The sequence below is a fragment of the Delphinus delphis genome, chromosome 2, assembly GCF_949987515.2.
Source record: "Delphinus delphis chromosome 2, mDelDel1.2, whole genome shotgun sequence".
NCBI lineage: Eukaryota > Metazoa > Chordata > Mammalia > Artiodactyla > Delphinidae > Delphinus > Delphinus delphis.
The window spans coordinates 138887505-138910061 of NC_082684.1; the positions used below are offsets into that span (position 1 = coordinate 138887505).

Genomic DNA, 22557 nt, shown 5'->3' on the forward strand with positions numbered 1-22557 from the left:
ACAGACATCGAGGACTGTCGGACAAGAGAGAGTGTGACAGCTGTCATAGCAGAAAGGTTCCAATGAGCATGAAGGGGCCCCAGGGGAGGGAGGGTTCACGTCTGTGGATGGGGGGAGAAGGCTCAGTGCTGCTGAGGAAAGGTTTCAAGGAAGAGGTGGACTGAGTTAGACTTTGAAGCCTGGCTAGGATTTCAGTGGGCCGAGATTGAGCAGAGGCTTTCCAGGTAGAGCAGATGGTGAGAGCAAAAGTGCAAGGTGGGAAATTCTCCAGTACTTCGAGAAACAGGGACATTCAGTTTTCTTAAACACTTATTTATTTACTTATCTATTGATTTAAAACCGCTCTATTGAGATTTATATGTCACCTAGCATGTAATTCACCCATTTGAAGTCTACAATTTACAAAGTTGCACAACTAACACTGCAATCAATTTTAAAACATTTTCATCACCCCCGAAAGAAACCCCGTACCTGTTAGCAGTCACTCCGCAATCCCCTGGTCCTAGGCAACTCCTCATCTACTCTGTTTCTGTGGATTTGCTTATTCTGGATATCTTATATAAATGCAGTCGTATAATGTGCGGTTTTGGGCGACTGACCTTTCACTTAGCACCATGTTTTCAAGGTTCATCCATGGTGTGGCATGGATCAGTACGTCATTCCTTTTTATTTTTTTCTCCGCCTTCATTCCTTTTTATGGCTGAATAGTATTCTGCTGTCTGGATATACCACATTTTGTTTGCCTACTCATCAGCTGATGGACATTTGTGTTGCTTCCACTTTGGGACTATTATGAATCTGCTGCTGTGAACATTTGTGTACCAGTTTTTGTGTAGATGCGTGTTTTCAAGGCATTCCATTTCGAATAGGATCTAGGACGGTCCTGGCGAGGAGCAGCAGGGAAGAAGATGAATCAGAGGGACTGCTCACCCTCTGAGTGCTCCGCGTGGTTGGGTGGGAGTGAGAAGGCTAGGCTCAGGATCCTGTTCTAGCCTCACTGGGAGCCTGGGCTGAGTGAGGCCAGGGCAGGGCTGTCCCCCTACATACACACACCACCCCCCACTGTTGTGTTAGATCTGGCAGCTGTTTTTTTTGTTTTTTTTTTGCGGTACGTGGGCATCTCACTGTTGTGGCCTCTCCCATTGCGGAGCACAGGCTCCAGACGCGCAGGCTCAGCGGCCATGGCTCATGGGCCCAGCCGCTCCGTGGCATGTGGGATCTTCCCGGACCGGGGCACGAACCCGTGTCCCCTGCATCGGCAGGCGGACTCTCAACCACTGCGCCACCAGGGAAGCCCAAGATCTGGCAGCTGTTTTACTGGGCTGGGAATAGTCTGGGCAGCTGGTATTTTCCCTGGAAATTAGGTGTTTTCTTCCTGTGTCCCACCGAGGGTCAATGTTAGTTAAACACATAGAGAAGTGTGAGCCACACCGTTAGTCTACAGGAGGAGAGTGTTGTCCACAGGAAGCTGACCGGCCAGGGGAAAGAGGTGGTCAGGAAGATGGAGGTCAATAAGCCATGTGTAAAGTGAGGCTATGTTGTAGTGCCCCTCCCCAACCACATACACCCAGAGAGGCAGTGGTTTTGTTTACAGGAAATGCTGCAAGTATCCCCCTGGCCCCATTTGACAGATGGGGAAACAGAGGCACTGCATTAAAGGGATCTGCCGTTCAGAGACAGAAACAGGATTAAAGCCAGAGTCTGGTTCTGCTGTCAGCAGCAGGTTTGGTAAAACCCAAGCCTTGCCCTTGGCGTTGTGGCTGGTTTTGAGTTCACAGGAGAAGACTGAGGACACAAAAACAAGAAAGTGTTTATGCTGTTTTGGTGTCCCAAAAAAGAACACCAAACCCCACCCCAAAACCAAAGCAAAAACATAAAATAGGGCTTTAATTACCATCTTTTCTTTTATCCCTTTTCTTCTCTTTTTTTGTTCTCCAGCCAGAAAACATTATGTTGTTGGACAAGAATATTCCCATTCCACACATCAAGCTGATTGACTTTGGCCTGGCTCATGAAATAGAAGATGGAGTTGAATTTAAGAACATTTTTGGGACGCCAGAATTTGTTGGTGAGTTTTAGGCCTGTTTCTCTCCCAACTGAGAATCTGGGATCAGGAGGTAGAGAAATCCCAGGAGTAAACCCTGTGTCTGGAGCTGTGGCCTATGGGCTGAGAGATGATGCCTTGGAGACTCCCTAGAAATCTAATGGGTAGGGAAGGAAGTGTCTCACTGGCCTCTGGATGAGGGTCCAGGTGCTGGCTTTGAGCGCCCAGTGGGGCAGTGAGAGGCCAGGTGGGGCTAGAGGCCTTTGCAGAGTTAAATCCTCCCAGAGCTGGCTCCACTGCCTGCTCTTAGAAGAGATTATGAACATTTAAAATTACCTCGCCCTCTTGCATTCCCATAAACTCAACCTTTTCTGGAGTAGCTTTTGATTTCCTGAAAAAGAGAAGGGAAATCTTCTGCCAGATGCCAGATTCAGCTGCTCGCCTCTCCTGTGTGCCTGGCCTTCATTCACGCACAGGAGGCCCAGCCCCGGCAGAGCCCTGGCGGCTGTGTCTTCCCTCTGTGTCTCTCAGCCTTGGCCCAGGCCCGGTGGGACTTGCACCACAGGTCGGGGGGGAGGGGGGATGGTCATAAAGAAACAGCTTTGCAGAGGGGAAAGGAATGAAAGTTCAGAACCAACACCTCTCTGCTTTGGGAGTTGGAGTGGTCTTAGAGATGGAGGGAGGGAATGGTCTCCTCAAAGCCTGGGGGCTCAAACTTCTGATCACAGTCTAATCAAAAAGGAAGACGGGATGCGTCAGAACATCCACCCTGATAGATTTTCAGGCCACACATAGCAGCTCTGCAGCCACTGTGGAATGAAACTGCAGAGGCCCCACAGACCCCCTGGCAGGGAAACCTTGCTGTGTGCCAAACACTATGCCTGGTGCTCTACAGGCATTGTCCAAATTAATCCTTAGAGGATCTAATGAAGCAGATTTAAAATATCTTCTCCATTAAGTGCCTTGTTTAAGGCAAAACAACCGGTAGGTGGTAGAGCAGAGATTCAAAAACAGATACATCCAACATCAAAGCCTGTGCTTTTTCCATTAGACCACGTTGTCCTCTATAAGAAGACCTTGCCCTCAAGGAGTGTTCAATTTAGTTTTGGAAACAAGACATCAAACCATCAAATAAGAGTGCTGAAAGGATGTTTTCAGGTCACCTGATCTAGTTTAAATGTGGACTTGGAGAGCTAGGGGATTTTACTTAAGGTCAACCAATGGTTATTCTCCACCTACTATACGACAGATATTAGGTACTGGGGACACAGTGATGGTAAGAAGCCACACTCAGACTGGCACACCCAGGGTCACACAGTGAGCTGGTGGCAGGGCCAACTTGAACCTGGGGTGCAGGTGTCTAGTCTCAAACTTTGTCCAGGATAGCAGTTGCTGCCGGCCATTCACATATGTGGTAAAAATGCATGTTTATTTAAGTTCATACCAAGTGTTGAATGATAATAAATGGTTCAACTAGAAATTCAGGGCAGTCATGGAAGAGGTGACACGAGACAGGATGTGGTTAAGTGTAAGGGGAGTGATATAGACAGCTCTGAAAGACTGTTCAGACAAGATATCCACTCTCACAAGGTCAGTGGGATCAGTCCTGGCCTTGAGTCAGTGAGGGACAAAGTGCTGTCGCTGTGGGTGTGGGAGGATCTAAGGGGGGTCGGGAAGGAACCAGAGCAGAGGAGGTGCACGTCCTGGGTTCAGAGGTACCGCAGCAGGGGTGAAGGGCCAGAATGAATGCATTTATCAGGGACCATTCACTGTCCACTCTAGATGGATCAGAGGGTTCACACGGGCTGGCAGTGTCAGTGGGATATTGATGGGCGGAGCCAGACTGCGGAGGGTTTTTCCCAGTGGTATACTGGTAAATGTCTAACAACCAGGTCTCAAAACAAAACAGAATACAACTCTAATTAGGTTGGATAGCATCTGCCAATTTCAACCTACCAACATGTTGTCACTGAATTCAGAGTTGGGCAAAGATACACACAGTTGACTCTTGTGAGGTAGTGTGACACAGCTCCAGCCCAGAACTGGTCTTATTTGCACCTTACAGATATACAGGGTGGTTTCTCTAAGCCCCTGACCCAATTATGATGACTTACTTTTCCCAAGATCCCTGAACACAGGTTATAACCACTCTTCCCTCTTCCCACCATTCTTTTGAAATTTTAACCTGAGACCAGGGTTAAAAAATGTCAGCTTCTGGGAGTGTGGTGGATCAGGTCTTCCAAAAGGTCCTCTCACTACAAAACTGGATTCTTGAGACAAATATTATTTTTCATGCAATTCTGGACTCATAGGGAGTAAGATAAATCTTTAAGTGAAGTAAGTCCTTCAGCATCACCTGTCCTACCTTGAAAATCGAGCGAAATGAACGTAGAGCTGGAGCTGTGAGCAACAAGAATACTCAATAGGAGGACCGCTCCTAAAGGCAAGTATACGTATCAGCATTTACCAGAGACTAGCGAGATTTAGATGTTCAAGGATGTAGGATATTAAAATTATCAGATGTTGACTATAAAATAAATGGAATGTATATAGAAATAACAGGTGGACTCACAAGAATGGGCAGGCAACAAGAGATTCAAAAATGACCGGGCAGATTTTTAAAAGAACCAGATAGAACTTTAAGAAATTCAATATATACTCGTTGAAATTTAAAACTCAGTGGATGGGGCAAACAGCAGATTATACATAGCTGAGGAGAGAATTAAAGAATTGGAAGACTGAGCTGGAAAAAATCAGCTAGAATACCACAGAGTGACAAAGATATAGAAATATTAAAGAGAGGATAAGTGGAATAAGTTTAAAATAAGAAGCCTCACATAGGTCTATTTGGATTCCCGGACGAGGGAATAAAGACAATACAGGAGCAATATCTGAATAGAATGGCTGAGAATTTTCAGATCTAATGTAAAAACATGCATCCCCAGATACAGAAAGGACAATGTATATCAATCAGAAAAAAAAAATCTATACCTAGACACATGATAGTTAAAGTATAGGGCACCAGATACAAAGAGACGATCTTAAAAATCAGCCAGAGAGAAAAGACAGGTTACCTACAAAAGACAAAAATTAACAAACAAAAACCAATAACCGACTGACAGCATACTTCTCAAAACAACAATGGAAACCAATGTCCAATAGAATATAATCTCCAAAGAGCTGAGGAAAAATAAAAACCCCATAATTGTGGAGAAATTATATTTCAAGAATGAAGGTAAGAGATTCAGAAAAAAAGCAAAAACAAAAAAAGAACAACAACAAAAAAGACAAAACAGTTAACCTCCAGCAGACCTTCATTAGTGGAACTTCCGAAAAATGTACTTCTGAATTAAGGAAAATGACTCTGAAGGGAGTTCTCAATGCAAGAAGTAATAGGAGCAAAGAAATCAGTAAAACATTAGACAAATATAATTATTTTCTTTTCTAGAGAATGATAACGATGATGCTGATGATGAAGCTTTAATTGTAGGACTGAAAAAAAGAACCAGAAACGGAAGAAAATAATGGTAGCTAGGACAGAGTACTCGAAATTAGTGTTCTAAGTTTCTTGTATTGTTAGAGGAGGGTCAAAATATTGATTTATGTTAGAATTTATTTGATATTCATAGTAAAGTCTCAGGGGTAGCCATTACAAAAGTAGAAGCTGGGGAAAAAAAGAATAAGAAAACTAACAAAAAGCGATTTAAAAAAAAAAAAGACAAGAAAGAAGATGAAAAGCACAGATGAAAATGGACAAACAAAAGCACCTGAAGGACAGAAATGAGTGTGTATGTATATCGAGCAGATGAGCACTAGAAAGTGAGCTGTGCTCCTCAAACTCTCTATGGTGAACCACTTGAAAAAAGTCTATCCTGGACTGCTTGTTCAGTAAGATACAATAAAAATAAATTCCTAGAAAAGTGATCACAGTTTGAGTGTCACAGCAATGTCAAATTGCTATGCAAGTCTCTAAATGCTTACTGTCAATTTCTGTACATATCTTGTCAGGACCAGTGACAGTCTGCAGAATGTTTGCCTGCAGACTGCACTTTGAATATCACTGTCCTAGAGAAAGTCTTTCATGTGTGTCTCAGGAGACAGGTACAAAAAAGTTCCTAGCAATGTTTTTCCAATAAAAGATAATAATATAATAAAATAATAAAAGAAGTGGAAACCATCCAAATGATCACCAAGAGAATGACTAGAAGATGATCTATATTCACACAATGGACTATTATATAGCAGTGAAGATGAAAAACCATGGATGAACATTCAATGAACGCTAGAAGCATCATGTTGAGTGGGGAAAAAAAGTCAAGTGACGGTAGATCACATGCAGTATGGCATCATTTTTAGGAAGCTGAAAAATAAGCCAGGAGAGTGGTTCCCTGCATCTGGGAGGGTGGGATGGGGGCACATCCAATAGATGCAGAGGTTTTGATATTATTCTAGGTGAACAGACTTAACCTTTCCCACTCCCCACCTTTTTCCATTCGTGGTTAAAAAGTCTCAATCCTTCTCCCTTCTCTAGTTATCATCCTCTCTTCTCTATTTCATCACCAAGGTTGTTTTTTTTTTTTTTTTTGCGGTACGCGGGCCTCTCACTGTTGTGGCCTCTCCCGCTGCGGAGCACAGGCTCCAGACGCGCAGGCTCAGCGGCCATGGCTCACGGGCCCAGCCGCTCTGCGGCACGTGGGATCTTCCCGGACCGGGGCACGAACCCGTGTCCCCTGCATCGGCAGGCGGACTCTCAACCACTATGCCACCAGGGCAGCCCCTCATCACTAAGCTTTTTTAAAGAGTCATCTGCACCCTTATCTCCACTGCCCACACTCAGAACTCTCTGGGCACTGCAGTGAGTGTGAAATTCAACACTTGCTTCCCAGGGCTTATGGGCTTGATCACCAGGCACCATTGGGTCCTCTTCTGTCCCAGGTAGAGTCTTCTTTCCTAGACTCTGCACCTTCTCCTGGTCGTGGCAGCATTCGCACGGCTCCTGTTTCCACCTGTGTGATGGCTCTGGCCCACCCCACCCCCACCTCCAATACCCAGCCCCTTCCTGGACACCTTCCTCTGGATGCCCCTCGGGCGCCACAGGCTCATCACCTCAGTGGCCACCAGAACGTCCTCCTGCTCCTCAGGTGGGACTTGCCCTCTTTCAGACAGACTCAGAGGAGCGTGGATTCCCTCTCTGCCTCCTCTTCTCCTCCATCGCCTTCCAGGGCTGACCTGACTGGTTTCCAGTGGAGAGTTCTCAAGCAGGTTTGTTCTAGGCCCCATGGTCCCCTCCCGCATCTTCCTCTCCCCACCCTCCTCTTCCTTTTCCAGGAGTCCCTTTGTCCCGTCTTCCTCACCTTCAGGATACAAGGCAGCTCCCTTCCTCAGAATCCTTAGAGCCAGATTAACCCCATCGGCCTCTCTGATTCTCCTTAGTGAGGATTCAGGATGGAAACATTTGGCAACAGATTCCCTCAAATTCCTTACGATCCTCTCTTCTCATTTTCATACCCCTGCTGACTCTTCAACATGGCTTCTTTCAGCTCCAGAAATTGTGAACTATGAGCCCCTGGGCCTGGAGGCTGACATGTGGTAAGTTGTACAGGCCACCCAGGTGGCCCAGACCCCGGCTCTGGCTGACATCCTCCTTGACCGTGAAAACCTCTTCCTTCACACTGACCTTTCAGAGCCCCTGGCTCTTCTGGGTGTGCTGGACGTGCGGCCAGTTAGCACACGGCCGAGGCAGAGAACGAGGGGAGAGGTGAGGCTGGAGGTGCAGGCTCACCTGAGGCCTGCTGCAGCCACGATAAAGATGATAGTGACGGTAGCTCATGCCACCGGTCAGCCAGGTGATTACCGGGAGCCTCATGTTCAAGGTGCTGTGCTGGGCCGGGGGAGACCGCGGTGATGGCTTCTCTGCACAGATGGGGCTCATTTCACGGGAGCCACGCTCTACAGTTGGCGAAGCAGCTTGATCACGTGGTTTTCTAAAATCCTCCCAGTGGTCCTGTGAGGTAGTTCTCAGTATCCTCATTTTAAGAGGAGAAAGAGGCTCAGAGGTGATCATCGCAGCCTGCGTGTGCAGGAGTACCTGATCTTGAACCTGGGTCCTTGGACTCAACGTCCAGGGCTTGATGACTCCAAAGAAGTCCCAGGCTGCTGCTGAAGAGTGGGGTGGGGAGGGGTGTGGGACTTGAGATGGCATCCAGGGGCTGCCGTGAAAGGGCCCTCAGAACCGCGTGGGGAGTCCCTTGCTGGTCTGGGATGACAGCCACGCAGCCCTGACGCGACGGTTCTTTGTTTTACAGGAGCATTGGCGTCATCACCTACATCCTGTGAGTATCCCTGATCCCGGGGCTCTGACCCAGCTCAGATCCAGGGGGCATCTGGAGGGATGAGAGGGGGCAGGCAGACAGACAGACTGACATTTCCCGAGTGCCCACCACGACCAGATGTGTTAGAGCCACACAGCAAACCTGAGGCTAAGTGCTCTCAGCTCCATTTCATACATTTGACCCTGGGCTTGGGGTTGGGCAGGAACCCAGGAGAGCAGCCTGCAGCCCTCCATCCTGCACAGACTGTGTCTGCATCCCTCCTGTGGTCGGGGGTCCACCGCTCAGCCTCACCCGGACCCAGGTTTCCTGTGGAAATGTCAGTTTTCACTCCGAAGCCTTGGGACAGCCCTCAAGCTGCCATGCCCTTCCTGACCCTGCCTCTTCTTTCTCTGCCTTTCCCCTGCCTTTCTCAAGATCCCTTTTCCTCTCACATTCTCTCTCTTCCCTTTTCCCCAGAGTCTCTCTTTCCTGCCACTGAAGTATTAAGTGCTTAAGCAGAGATTTCCTGCATCGGGTAGTGGACTGTCACTTTCCATCTCTGTGGCCTGGGGCAGAGACTGAATCTCTGGGCCTGTTTTTCTCATCAGAAAAGTAGGAATCACAAACTTCCTGCCATGGGTGTGTTGTGAGGGTTAAATAAGCCGATGTGCAAACTTCCCGGCACTGCTCAGACACAGACTCGGCTGATTACTTGGTGTTCATCAGTACTTCCCAACTGTTTCCTCTCACAGCACTCCTGGAAAATGGTATTTTTATGGCACTCTGGGTAAGAGGCAGCCCACAGCCAGAGGGGATGAAGGATGGGGCACCAGCACTCAACTCTCTCAAAATCCCTGTAAAGCATCCCTCTGGCTCCCCTTGGACTGGGAGCTCTGTGCGATGTGGTAGACACCTCCCGCCACCCCCCACCCCGCCTATCCTGTCCCCCGAGCTGCAGCAGCGGGTCTCAACCCTGGCTGCACGTCAGACCTTTCAATATCTACTGTGGCCCAGGCCCCACTCCAGATCTATGAAATCAGAATCGCTAGGAGCGTGGTCTAGGCATCAGTATTTTTTAAAAGCCCTGGAGGAATCTGAAGGAGGAATTTGCAGAGAGAGAGAATTTGCTGCATTGCTGTATAGTTCCAGACTAGAGCCAGAATATTCAGATGTTGACTCTTGACACCTTGATATCTTCAGAACTCTGATTTCCATATTAAAAGAGTATGGAATTCCAGTGTCTCCAGGGCACACGATCTTCTTGTAGCTCATTGAATTCCGTACAGGTTATTGGCTGCCTGCTTCATGGTGGGCACTGTGCCAGGCACTCAGGATACTACCTGAAGGAGAATCTGTCCTGCTTGCCTGGAGCTCCCTGTGTGTGTGGGAGACACCGGACAGCGCACTCTTACCCAGTGGGACCAAGGTTATCCTTTAGGTATGAACATGGCTTTGTGAGACACAGATGGGAGAGCCACTGGTTTGCTGGGACTGCAGAAGGTTTAATGGGAGAGGGGGAGGGGGAGACAGAGAAGAGTGAGAGATTGATTTGAACTGGGCTGGAAGGAATGAGATGAATTCTCCTGGTGGAAAGGGAAGGAAGGGCTGTCCCAGCCGAGGAAGGGAGCGGTGAGCTTGGTAAGTGTGGTGAAATATATGGAGCGTGTGGACCAACTTCTGATGCCTTGATCAGGAGTTCAGATGTGATTCTATAGAAAACAGGGAGTCATAGAGGGTTCTTTGTGTGCTAACAATGACAATAATAATGACCATCGATTCCAGAGTTCTTAGTATGGGCCAGGACTGCACGGAACAGTCTCTATATAGTTATTCTTCAACATTTTATATATACTTATTCACAACAGTCATGTGAGGTGGAGACTTTTCTTTTCTTCAGGTTACAGTTGAGGAAACTGCAGCTCAGGGAGGTTGAGTAACTCTCCTAGGTTCATACATGAGTGGCAGAGCTGGGATTCAAATCCACGATTGAAATATCAGATTTTTTTTCCAGGGTACCTTGCTTTCACTATCCCAAGAATGTGTCAGTGGAGATAGGGATGACCTTTAAGAGGTATTTAGGAAATGGAACCAATAGAAATGGTGAGGGAACCATTCTATTCCTCTATGATGAGGAAGAGTCAAAGATGCTGTGTTTCTAGCTTGGGTACGTTCAGGAAGTGACATCATTAATCGAGGCAGGGAGCACATGGAGGGTAAGGGTAGGGCACAGGGACCTCTGGGACAATGGCACATCTGGATCATGAGTCAGGAGACAGTAGATTCAGGAGTCACTACTGGAACAACGCATTCCCCACAGACCCTGCAGGGGAACAGCACTCACCCTTCCAGTCCCTAACGGCCCATCTATTGCTACACCTCTCAGGCTTTGCTCAAGCTGCTCCCTTAGCCTAGAAGACCCTCCAGCTCCTTCTGTGACTGCTGACAACCTCTTCATTCTTCAGGACACAACTGATGCAAATGTCAGCTCTCCCATGAAGCCTGCTCTGGGCCTCCCCTCTGTCCTGTGCTCCCACAGCCCTTTTTCTGGCCTTATGTTTTATTCTGTGCTCTGCTGGAGATTATGAAGAGCCAGGTCTCTGTATTTGTCTCCCCTCCCCTTTTGAGTCCCTTGAAGACACGGTTTCTCTCTATCACAGGTACTTCTCTCTGTCACAGGAGCTCCATAAGGTGTATTCAATTGGACTCATTTGAAGAGTTGCTGACTGGTCCCCTCGCCCCCCAGAGGGGGCAGCAGGGTTGCGGGGAGCTTCCCATGCCCACGCAGCAGTACGAGTCAGGGTTCCCGGAGTCCGTCACCCCCACTTGCATCTACTTTCCCACAGTCACGTGTGTCCTCTCTGTGTGCCCAGCCTCAGTGGAGCATCCCCTTTTCTGGGAGACACAAAGCAGGAAACACTGGCAAATATCACAGCAGTGAGTTACAACTTTGATGAGGAGTTCTTCAGCCAGACCAGCGAGCTGGCCAAGGACTTCATTCGGAAGCTTCTGGTCAAAGAGACCCGGTAAGAGAACAGAGGAGGGCACTGGCTTCTCAGGTACTGACCCTCTCCTGCCACCTCTCCCAAAGCCGTGTCCGTCTGTCCCTGCTTTGCCGTGGGCTATCATCGACCATTGTGGTCTAATCTGGGCAGGTGCTGAGGAGTGTGGACTGGTCAAGACTTGGCATTCATCTTGTTTCCTCAAGTCGTTCTGGTTTCTTTTCCTGCTGAAATGCAAATAACTCTGTGTGTGTGTGTGTGTGTGTGTATGTGTGTGTGTGTGTGTGTGTGTGTGTGTGTGTGTGTGTAGAAGTCAGACTGGGTTTCTCTAGGGCTCATTATCTTTTGCGGTCTGTCCCAAAGGCACCTGGAACTAGGATTCAAAAAGGAAAGTGGCAGGGTTTTCAAGTCAGTTCAGGATGGGAGTGGGCGGAAGTGGGCCCAGAGGGGTCAGAACAGTGGGAGAATAGGAGACCTGCTAATCCCACACCTTCTGCAGGGCCCAGGGTGAGCCCCGTGGCTGTGCGATCAAAGAAGGAGATGGGCAGGGGCTTATAGGGTGCTGGGTACCCAGAGCACGGCCTAGATGAAGCAGAGATAAGGTCCACAGACTTTAGAAGACCATATCCTCTTGGTCCCACAGATTTTAGAGAGGGGCAGAGCGGGGTCCTCTAAAGTGCAGGGGCCCAATTTCCCTATTGAAGATCAGTGCAAGGTGGGATGGGATCACCCTACGTGGGTACAGAGCAGGGAAGGGCAGAGAGTGGATCTGGGAGGCAAACAGAAAAACAGAGACCAAAGGTTGTGCGGTGGAGAGCATTTATGACTCTTCCATAGTGTAGTGTCGGCCCCTTCAACTCTGGGACCAAAGATGAGGGTTTATGTGATGTCATTTTATTGAGGTGTCTTCCTGGACCACTTTCTCTGGAATGCAGAGAATGCAGCCAGTTCCCCATCCACCTCTGCATCCCTTATTATTCTAGTTTGATGGCAGTGGTTGAAGAATGCCAAAAAGGAGGTCTAAGAAGAGTGAGAATGGAGACTGTTGCTCTCAGCTTCTCATGGACCATCACTGTTTTCTGATCCTCGTTGCAGGAAACGACTCACGATCCAAGAGGCTCTCAGACACCCCTGGATCACGGTAAGGGCACAGTGGTGAGTTCCAGCGAGCAGTTCCCTGCTCTGTCGCCAGGGCTGCCTGGGGCGGCCGGATGCAGGGGACCTATGGAAAGGCCTTTGCTTGAAACACTGACCCTCAAGCACAGATGAAAGCTAGTTGGGGGCTTCCAAGGGTCTGGACTTGTTCAAATAGGTCTACAAGTTTAAGTTTCTATTTCACGTGTTCAGGTGACTTATGAAACGAAACCTTCACAAATGTCAGTTGAACTCCATGTTCTTTGGGCCCATCTTACAAAGGGTTCTTTGTCAGAGGACACGTCACTGTCATTCTCAAAGCAGAAATCAGGACTCCTCAGTTGTAGAGAGAGATCAGTGACAGTTAAAAACCTCAACTTTGTAACCGGGGCTCCTTGTTTCTGACTTTCGAAGTTCTGAGTAATAGATGACACTCAAACCGGTCACTGGCTTCCTCAGGCCCCTGGAGGCTTCAGGGAATGGGGCTCTGAGGTGGAGGCCTGCTGGGAGAGAGAGGCAGCCACTCCTTAGGGCAGTTCCATTCTCTCTGGGGAGGGTGGGGACACAAAGGTGACTCCCTGCCTAACCCGCCTTGTAACTGGGCTTCCAGCGGCTGGGTTTTCAGAGGGCCTTGCAGTCTAGGCACAGTAAAGTGCCCGTGAAAAGCACTTTGGCGGGATAGGGATCAGGAGGGTGGGATTCTGGCCCTAGTTCTGCTGACTGATGAGATGTGTGCTCCCAGGGATGTCACCAGACTTCCCATTCACTGAAATTGTTAGATGGGAGAGCTGGCGAGGATGATCTGAGGGTGCAGATGAGAAGGGGCAGAGGCCCACGGGAGATGGAGAGCAGGGAGGGCTGGAGTGCTCTGGAGAAGGCCAGCTTCATCTGCTTGTTGAAGGATGGGGAAGGCCAGGGGCCCTCCAGGTTTGGGCCCAGACCACAGAGCTAGGGAGTCTGGTGGGCTGCCTCCTAGCTCAGCTTGCCGAGTGTTGCCAAGGCCCAGGGAGCCCCCAGCTTCCCCCCCTCAGCCATGGCCTTGTATGCTTCCGCCCTTGAGTGGATGCCTGCAGAGTCCTGGCTCTAGCCTGCTTGTCTGTGCGAGCACCCTTAAATGCTGTGCGTGTGGAGACCCTCTCTAATGGCCATGGACCACCCTGCCCTGAGATGAGCGTGCAGGCAGCACCCATCCTCCTCGACCTGACCTTTCTTACGGTCTGTGTGGGTGATCCTTCCGCCCCGGTCCTCCCGTGGCCTGGCGCATGCAGTGAATGCAAAGAGGCTGCTCGTGTGCCGTCTGCCTGCACCTTGGACTGCCCTTGGAGCGGACGTCAAAGTAACTCTGGCCCTTCTGTCTAAACACCCCCTAGTCCAAAGGAGAGATCAGAACCCCTGAACAGCGCAAGGCAGAGCCCGCCCAGCTGAAGACCGAGCGCCTGAGAGAGTACACCCTCAAATGCCACTCAAGCATGCCCCCCGACAACACCTATGTCAACTTCGAGCGTTTTGCCTGTGTGGTCGAGGACGTGGCTCGGGTGGACCAGGGATGCCGGGCCCTGGCGGGGGCCCGTGACACCATCCAGGACGATGTGGAGACCTTGGTCTCCATCTACAATGAGAAGGAGGCTTGGTACCGGGAGGAGAGTGAGAGAGCCCGGCACGACCTGTCCCAGCTCAGGTACGAGTTCCGCAAAGTGGAGTCCTCGAAGAAGCTCCTGCGAGAGGACATCCGGGCCACGGGGTCCCGCCTCGGGAGCACAGCCAGGAAACTGGACCATCTGCAGGCGCAGTTTGAAGCCCTGGGGCAGGAGCTCTTGGCAGACTTACAGTGGCTCCAGGAACTGGTGGGCGGCTTCCAGCTGGAGAGTGGGAGCATGGACAGCCCCAGCTCCGTGTGTTGCCAGGACTCTAGTGAGTGCCTAGGGGAGCTGCTCAACAGATCATGCAGTGAGGAAGTCTAGGCCAGCTTGAAGCTCTGAGCACCAGAATCGAGTCAGGAGTGCATCCTGGATGGTTTGCTGAAGCCCGTTCCCAACTGCCCTGCCAGGGCATCGACTAGAATTCTCCTGCAGGGGTGTGTGTCTGTAGCATAGCCTTCCACCCTCTTCCCAGAATGCAGAATCACGGAGGGGCTGGCTAGTTACCCATTCTGTACCTCCTCTCACCAGCCTGGTTTTCTGGGAGGGTGGCTGGCAGGGCAGCTAAGCTGTTAAAACGATTGAGGATGAACACCCGTCAGTGTACCCTCCTACAGAGGGAGGACGGCTGGCCCTGGAGAGATACCTGATAACTGATTTGTAATAATGGGTTTGTTCACATCTCGCTTCCCGCCTCGTAGATTGCAGGTCTTGGGTAATATTCTAGTTAACTAGGGATAACAGTCAGTTGGCTTGGTGCTTTCCTGCTGCTGAAGGAGGGATTCTGAATGCACAGAGAAAAGATTACTTTTCATTTATTATTGACTTTTCACTGACCAAGCATTTATGGCTTTGATCCTTAAAGGAACCTGTGAGACAGGAAGGTAGGTGGTATTATGATTGTTGTTACTGTCATTTCCATGTAACTGAAGAGGAAATTGACCTCCAGAGGGAAAATGACTGAGGTTCATTCATAGCTAGTTGATACGCATGCAACAGAAACCCAGGATGCCTGACTCTAAGATGAAGTATATGGGAAGAAATAGGCTTTACTGTAAAAATCCACGTTAATATTAAAGTTCAGATCCCAGAGGTAAAGTAAGCATTTTCATGTATTTTGCCAAGTCAGGTGGAAGCCTTATACCTTCAGGCAATTGTCCTAAGAAGTGTGTCCTAGAAGGCACGCAGTTTATCGTTCCCATCCAGCTGTGTCCCTGTCTGAAGATCACCTGCAGAATAGGAGGGAAGGGGCAGCATCTCGCCCTTCTCCACTTCCCGCCTCTGGCTAAGGGCTCCAATCTCGTGTTGGGAATGAAGGCCAGAAAGGACTCAACAAGCAGGTTCCTTTTCTCATGTCCCTAAGGTCTGAAGAGGGTGGACATTAAGATTGGGGAGCCCAAGGCTCAGTGCTCCCTTCCTGACCTCAAGCTGTGCGCACCCCTCCCTGAGGGCTGGATCATCTTGTCTCCCTTTTCCCGGAGGAGGGGCCAGCCAACTAGCTCACAGAGAAAGAGTGTGGAGTGTGGGCCCAGTGCTGTGCTAGAAGCTTGGGGGTGAGGGAACAGATCGTATCATTTCAAAGTGCCTTCACAGACTCACAAACCCCCCGTCAGATAGGTGGGGTAGGTGTTATTCCCAATTTGGAGCTGAGGAAACAGAGAGGATGTGATTTGCCCAAGGTCACAATAGTGGCAAAAGTGGAGACTTTCTGATGATGTCCGTCGCTCCTTCTGCTTCCCCTAACTACCCCAGTCTCCAAGAGTTTACTCTCTGCTGTGGGGCAGGTTACACCAAGACACATCCATCTACACATTCACAAAGAATTTCTAAGCACCTGTCTATTGCCAGGCATTCAGCCTGGCCCCAGGGATACAATGTTGAGTGAAAACAGGCATGTTTCCTGCCCTCACGAAGTTTGCAGTCCAGTAACGGATTCCAACATTCATCAAGAACATTCTGCAAAGGTAGAACTGCAGCTGGGACCTATGCAGTGAGAGAGAAGGATGCAGCACTGCAGGAGCCTGCAGTGGGGGATGATGTAGTCAGGGAAGGCATCCCTGAGGTGGTGATGCTGGAGCTGAGATCAGCTAAGCAAACCAGGGAGAAGGTAGTGCTCCCCACAGAGCTGTCATGCCAGGGCTCTGTGCTGGGAGGGGGCCTGGGAGCTGAAATTGCTCAGACAGGAAGAAAGCTGGAGGGGAGAGAATAGAGTATGGCGTGGATGGGGCTGGAGAGAAGACAGGACCAGCAGGGCTTTGCCGTATTAAAGAGCTCTGCCTTCACCCCAAGAGTCATGGGGAGCCATGATGGGTGCCAGGCAGTCAACAGCCTGACGTGCTGGTGGGGGCAGGGATGCCCAGTGAGCAGCACAGATGGGGAGTGGTTTAGGATGAGGCATGAGATTGTGATCCCATGAAACCATTTCTTTAAAATCCTACCTCTAATTCTATTCGCATGCTGGATCGCTTCAAATATCATATATGACATTTGTAACAGAAACTTTTTTCATCCACTGTAAGAAAGCATATTTTCATCAAATGTAAATGCATCTTTATGACGCCAAAATAAAGAAAAAAAAGCCCAGGATGGGAAGTCCAATAGGAGATTCCACATACAAAGCTGGGACACCTTCACTGAAAGGGTAAGTGGGAAATAAAGCCACCAGGCAGGAAGGGGAGGCAAGGGAACGTGTGTGTCTCAACCTTGACACTGGGTAGAGGGATGGAAAAATCCTCCACTGAGAATAGGAGTCCCAGGTCCATGGTACTCGTGCAGGTTTGCTTTCTGTATTTGCACAATCAGTGGGATCCAAAAGAACCTCAAAACAAGTGAATAAACAAAACAACAACAACAACAACAAAACAAAAACAAAAGAACCTCGAGCAGAGAATCTAACATCAAACAGTTTGAGGCTGGGTGGCCCCAATGGCTGGCAGAATCAGTGTGGTCATCTTCCGGAACACCTGCCTTCACTTCAGACCGACAGTAAGGATATGATGCCACTGTTTGGGAGTTAAGTCCTGATTTCAGAGATCCAAAAATGTGCATCTTGGAATCAATGGAAGATGGCAAAGGCCTGTTCCCTAAACCCTGTCTGGAAGAACTGATAACAAAAGACCCCTCTACGAGCTCTCCAAGAATTTTCCTGCCCTGTTACAGGACATGATATACCCATTTGGCATAAGGCACTGCAAAGATGAAAGGTCCCTTTGGCCAAGTCAACAGGTTTCCTAAGGAAAGGAAGCCCCTGACTGAGCAACTCAGGACAAACTTTCTTGTGAAGGTCGAAATAAAATGCAATAAAGTAGTAAGATGTGGATGATGATTCGAATTAGGGAGACTGGGAAAAGGGAGAGAGAAGTGGTTATTTCAGAATCCTGGCATCAGCTTCACACTGTCCATACTGGTGGGTCCTCAGACGTGAGCCACCCGACACCCTCTTTTTACAGGATTTTACAGGACAGGATTTGTCTAGAGTCCCCCAGCTAGTCAGCCCCAGAGCTGGGGTCAGAACCCTAAGTGGTTTTCCTCGCAGTAGTGGAATCGTCTTCTCTGTGTTCGTGTCCAGTCGTGGGTAACAACTTGTCATTTAGATGTTTTATGAACAGACTCTTTTATGTACTAAGAGTTTCCAAAGACAAAATGAAGTGAAGTGAAAAATGCCCCCCAAGTCTTTCAGGGAAATCAGAGGAGATTGTGACCTTCCTCTGTCACCTGGCTGGTCCAACTCCCATCACCCTTTGGCAGCAGAACCTGATGCCAAGGGGAGCCCAAGGAAGCCTGTGGAATGCCCAGCCAGAGGACCTGCTAGATTCCTCCCCACACGCCCACAGCTGGCATTTTAACAGAGACATGAAGGACAGGGCAGGGCAGGGCCGATGGTGGCGGGATGGAGTGTTTCGTTGGTACCTAGACGGACAAAGACCTGGGGGACGCCGCTCTGTGGGCCGGCCCATCTACCGTCACAGAGGATCCTTTCATTCACCAGGCTGTGAATGAAAGGTCAGCCTCTGTGCTCCGGGCAAATGCCATCCTGGGGAGCGCAGGGTGAGCGTGTGACATCTTCCTGAATAGCGATTCCCAAGGAGGCTGGAGAGTCGGTGCCTGGGGAAGGCAGCAGTCTGTCCCTGCTCTGAGGCAGAGGCATGCCGCACACGATTACCCTTTTGCGTGGGGAAGGGTGGAGATGGCGTGATAACGTGGTAACCGGTGATTCTGCAGATGCAGGGTGCTGGCAGTGAAGGGATGGAACAGAGGAATAATGGTAGGAGAAGCCAGAGTCTCCTCTGCGAACCCCTTCCCTGTACCAGCCACCCACCTCTCCAGGTGATCTTGAAGGCGGCGACTCCCCACCTCACTCCATCAGGCAGGGCTGTGGGCCCTTGTGGGAAGTGGCTGGGTGCTCAGCTCCCACCCCCACTGGCAGCCTCTGTACATGTCTGTGGAACTGAATGGCCTTTTCTGCTTTGTCTGTGAAACTCTTGGCCTGTGGAGAAGATTCTTTGCCCCTGGAGAGGAGACCCAGCAGTGGGCATATTTGAGGAGCAGAAGAGACCAGTTCATTGAACAAACACTGACTGTGCTCTGGCTCTGGAGGGAGGTGACAGATAAGGACAAGACAACCCCTGAATAGAAGACTCACTGTCTGGGACAGATGGGGCCCCAACCAACTGGGAGGTGAGGAAGGCCATGGTGAGTGAGAAAACAGGAGTACCTAATATTCCAGAAAACAGGAGGGAGACGAACTCTGACTGAGGAAGGGTAAGAGGGGTGGCAGAGGGCAGAAACATTCTCGGGGGGGGGGTCTTGCCCCCAACACTCCCCTCCAAGCTGTAGCCTTGTGGGGAAGGTACCAGGCAGAATTTGGAGGGATATGGGGATGAGCCCAGCTTGGTGTCAGGAACCTGGAGCTGTCAAATGGAGATTAAAGGGAAGGAGGTTACAGAGATTTAAAAGGGGGAGACTTTCTGTTTTTAACTTTTTGTTATGGGGGATTTTCAAAACTTGCACCAAAGTATTGAGAATGGCAGAGTGAATTCCACCTACCCGTTACCCAGCTTTGAAGTAATTTAAAGCAAACTTCAGACTGTACCTCATAAATTCTTCAGCAGGAATCTCTGATAGGGAGTTTCTTTTTCCTATGACCCCTGCGCCATTATCACACCTGACAAAATCAAGAATCATTACTTATTATCATCTGGATACACATTCTGGAGTCACATGCCCCTGCTTTTCTTTTCTTTTCTTTTTTTCCTGTATCGGCAGGCGGACTCTCAACCACTGCACCACCAGGGACGCCACCCCTACTCTTCTTAAGGGTGTCCTGTTATACGCGGTTTGTTCAAATCAGAATCCAAACGCAGACCGCACATGGCAGTTGGATGTTATGTCTCTCAAGTCTCTTCAGTACAGGAGGGAGAGCTTTTGAAGCTTTTCCTGGGGATGAAAACTTGCTCAGAAAACTGAAGGTCCCGGGGAGAAGATTAAAAGTGAGAGTGTCTCTATGCTGAGACCTAACTCAGAAAAGTAAGGCTGGGTTAGGCAAGGAAAGGGACATTCTTACCTCTTTGCATTGGCTTGTTCAGTGTAGGGACAACCTGCAGGAACACAGCCTCTCTGCAGCTCTCCCCACCCAGGCATAAGGAGGTAGAGACTCAGGCCCCTATAAGCCTCACGTGCTCCTTTCCTGGTTAAACAGGGAGGTAAGGCCAGCAGGGCCCAGGCTCCAGCCAGCAAAAGGAAGAGGCGGAGATGCCACGTACAGAGAGATGCCACTAAGGGAGATGAAGGAGCGAGGCTCAGAGAGACAGTCCTGGGCACGAGAGGAAAGTGGGTGCTCATGTGTCCATGGCTTTCAGTGGAGGATGGGGCTGGAGTAGTGACTCAGATGGAGGTTCGAAAAGTTGCAAACTGTTGGCAGTTTGTAGAGGAGGCCTGATGTTTATTTATTTATGATGTTATTTTATTTTTTTAATAGATCTTTATTGGAGTATAGTTGCTTCACAATACTGTGTTAGTTTCTGTTGCACAACAAAGTGAATCAGCCATATGCATACACATGTCCCCATACCCCCTCCCTCTTGCGTCTCCCTCCCACCCTCCCTATCCCACCCCTCTGGGTCATCGCATAGCACCGAGCCCATCTCCCTGTGCTGTGCCGCTGCTTCCCAGCAGCCAACTATTCTACATTCGGTAGCGTCTATATGTCGATGCTACTCTCACTTCGCCCCAGCTTCGCCCTCCCACCCCATGTCCTCAAGTCCATTTTCTATGTCTACCTCTTTATTCCTGCCCTGCAACTAGGTTCATCAGTACCATTTTTTTTTAGATTCCATATATATGCATTAGCATACGGTATTTGTTTTTCTCTTTCTGACTTACTTCACTCTGTATGACAGACTCTAGGTCCATCCACCTCACTACAAATAACTCACTTTCGTTTCTTTTTATGGAGGCCTGGTATTTAGAGAACGTCTTTGGAGTGCCTCTTCTGGAAAGCCAGGGTCTGTCTTTATGCCTGGGAGGAGGGCTGCTGCTTCATCTCCCTGCCCTGTGGATGTCGGTGCTGCCTAGCTCTCCCCAGTGGACTTTTTCAGAGACACTTGCATCTGCATGAACAAAACCTGACCTTAGCCACAGCGTTCTGTCTTCTTTTCTCCCTTCCCAACATTTTTCTGAGACACCAAACATGCTCCTAGGAGCCTGGTCAAAATCGCCCACACTCTCTGGTATCGCTGAAGGACCACAAGGCTGGAAGGTGGGCACTGTTTGTCTGCAGAAAGGGGAGGGTCAGGAGAAGGCGGAACAAGCTCTGTTGCCTCTCACACCCTGAATTTAATCCAAAGTGTTGGTGCCACATTTCCTTCTGGGAACTGATCTCACTGCAGAATTTATGTCTCTCTGCCTTCATGCCTAGATGACCACAGTGTCAGCGCTTGGTGAGCCTCTTAGCAACCAGCAAGGCCCATTGATTGGGAAAGGCCAGCCTGACAGGTTTATAGCCTCTTCCTCAGAGTTCCTGCTGTTTTGTGTAGCATATAGACAGGGCCCTAGAAGTAACTGCATCACCTCCCATGAATGGCCTCTGGGAATGGTCCGATGTGATATTTTAGTTGGGCATCTCTGCTCAGTGGCTGGCACTGCTGGACCAGTTGGAAGGTGGGATTCTCACTAACAGGACTCCCCGAGCCTGCCTGTCAGCCTTCCATATGTGGGGTTTAGCCATCTCTCGCCTCACAAGGGTGTCAATCAGTAAGTAGACAAAAAGAGGTCCCTTCACTCCCAGAGTCTACTAATTCCAGCTCATCAAACTGTCCAAGTGAAGTGCAAGAGTGTCCCTTGCAAGGGTTCGACTTGAAGGTGAATTGCAGACATTTGTGAAGTTAGAGGTAGAAATGTTCTGTGGGCTGGGAAGGCAGGATGCCAGTCACCTTGGGAAGGAGAGACTAGTTGCTGAGAGTGAGTAACAACAAGTGAATAAATATGGAATAAAATGTCAGGTAGTGACAGGTGCTATGAAGAACTGGGGCAGAGGCACTGTGAGTTGCATGGGGCAGCTGGGTGCTATTTTATACAGGGTGGTCAAGGAAGGCCTCCTGAGGAGGTGACATTTGAGCAAAGACCAGAACAAGATGACAAAGTAAATACACTAAGACCTGGAGACCTTGGGTTCCTGGACCAGCAAGCAGACGCATGCCATGAAAGCCACAGGGACAGGAAGGAGATGGGGAGAAAATCAGGTTACAGAGGGACCCAGATGATACAGGGCTTGGGGTTCTTGGTGAGCCTGTTGGGTTCTATTGAGAGTGCCCAGAAGCTGCTGGAAGGTTTTTTTTTTTTGCGGTACGCGGGCCTCTCACTGCTGTGGCCTCTCCCGTTGCGGAGCACAGGCTCCGGACGCGCAGGCCCAGCGGCCATGGCTCACGGGCCCAGCCACTCCGCGGCATGCGGGATCCTCCCAGACTGGGGCACGAACCCGTGTCCCCTGCATCGGCAGGCAGACTCGCAACCACCGCGCCACCAGGGAAGCCCTGCTGGAAGATTTTGATGCCAGGAAAAGGCAGGCTCAGCACAGATCAGTTGCCCTGTGTCCTCTTTTGCATCTCTCTTCCAGGTGGGACCTAAAGCCAGGGCTGGGCTTGCGGAGAGGCGGTTAAGGAAAGGGCTGGGAGAGCAAGACATGGCCTGATGGGCCCCTCAGAGCCCCCATCCTTTTCTCTTCTCTCTCCTCTCTACCTTCCTCCTTTTCCTCCTCTCTCCCCTCCTGCACTCTTTGGCCCAAACCACCGTGTCCCATTTTGGGGGAGTGAATAGCCCCTGGCTCTCTCGTCTCCCCTCCATGTCAAGGTTGCGTGCACTCTCCTCCCTGCTCCCTGACCTCCCCAGGACTCTGCCTCTCACCTCGCTGATTCCTAGGCAGAGCTGTGGGGAGT

The 22557-nt window shown here is 49.8% G+C and overlaps 2 protein-coding genes across 3 annotated transcripts in view; both read left to right on the forward strand.

The window, feature by feature from the left end:
- DAPK2 (death associated protein kinase 2) overlaps window positions 1-22557 on the forward strand; it is a 119163-nt gene that overhangs the window by 91292 nt on the left and 5314 nt on the right. Inside the window, exons 5-10 of one of the 2 annotated variants that reach the window (XM_069540473.1) lie at window positions 1939-2068; window positions 7585-7633; window positions 8350-8376; window positions 11226-11378; window positions 12450-12495; window positions 18623-18850. In XM_069540473.1, the coding sequence (XP_069396574.1) occupies window positions 1939-2068; window positions 7585-7633; window positions 8350-8376; window positions 11226-11378; window positions 12450-12495; window positions 18623-18691 (474 nt within the window). In that variant the 3' untranslated portion in view covers window positions 18692-18850. Of the gene's footprint in view, window positions 1-1938; window positions 2069-7584; window positions 7634-8349; window positions 8377-11225; window positions 11379-12449; window positions 12496-18622; window positions 18851-22557 lie in introns of those variants that run through there. The other variant, XM_060002904.2, reaches the window with a different exon arrangement.
- LOC138414006 (death-associated protein kinase 3-like) lies at window positions 13656-14449 on the forward strand. Its single transcript, XM_069540493.1, has 2 exons — window positions 13656-13703; window positions 13859-14449. The coding sequence occupies exons 1-2, from the start codon at window positions 13656-13658 to the stop codon at window positions 14447-14449; spliced, it is 639 nt and encodes a 212-aa protein (XP_069396594.1).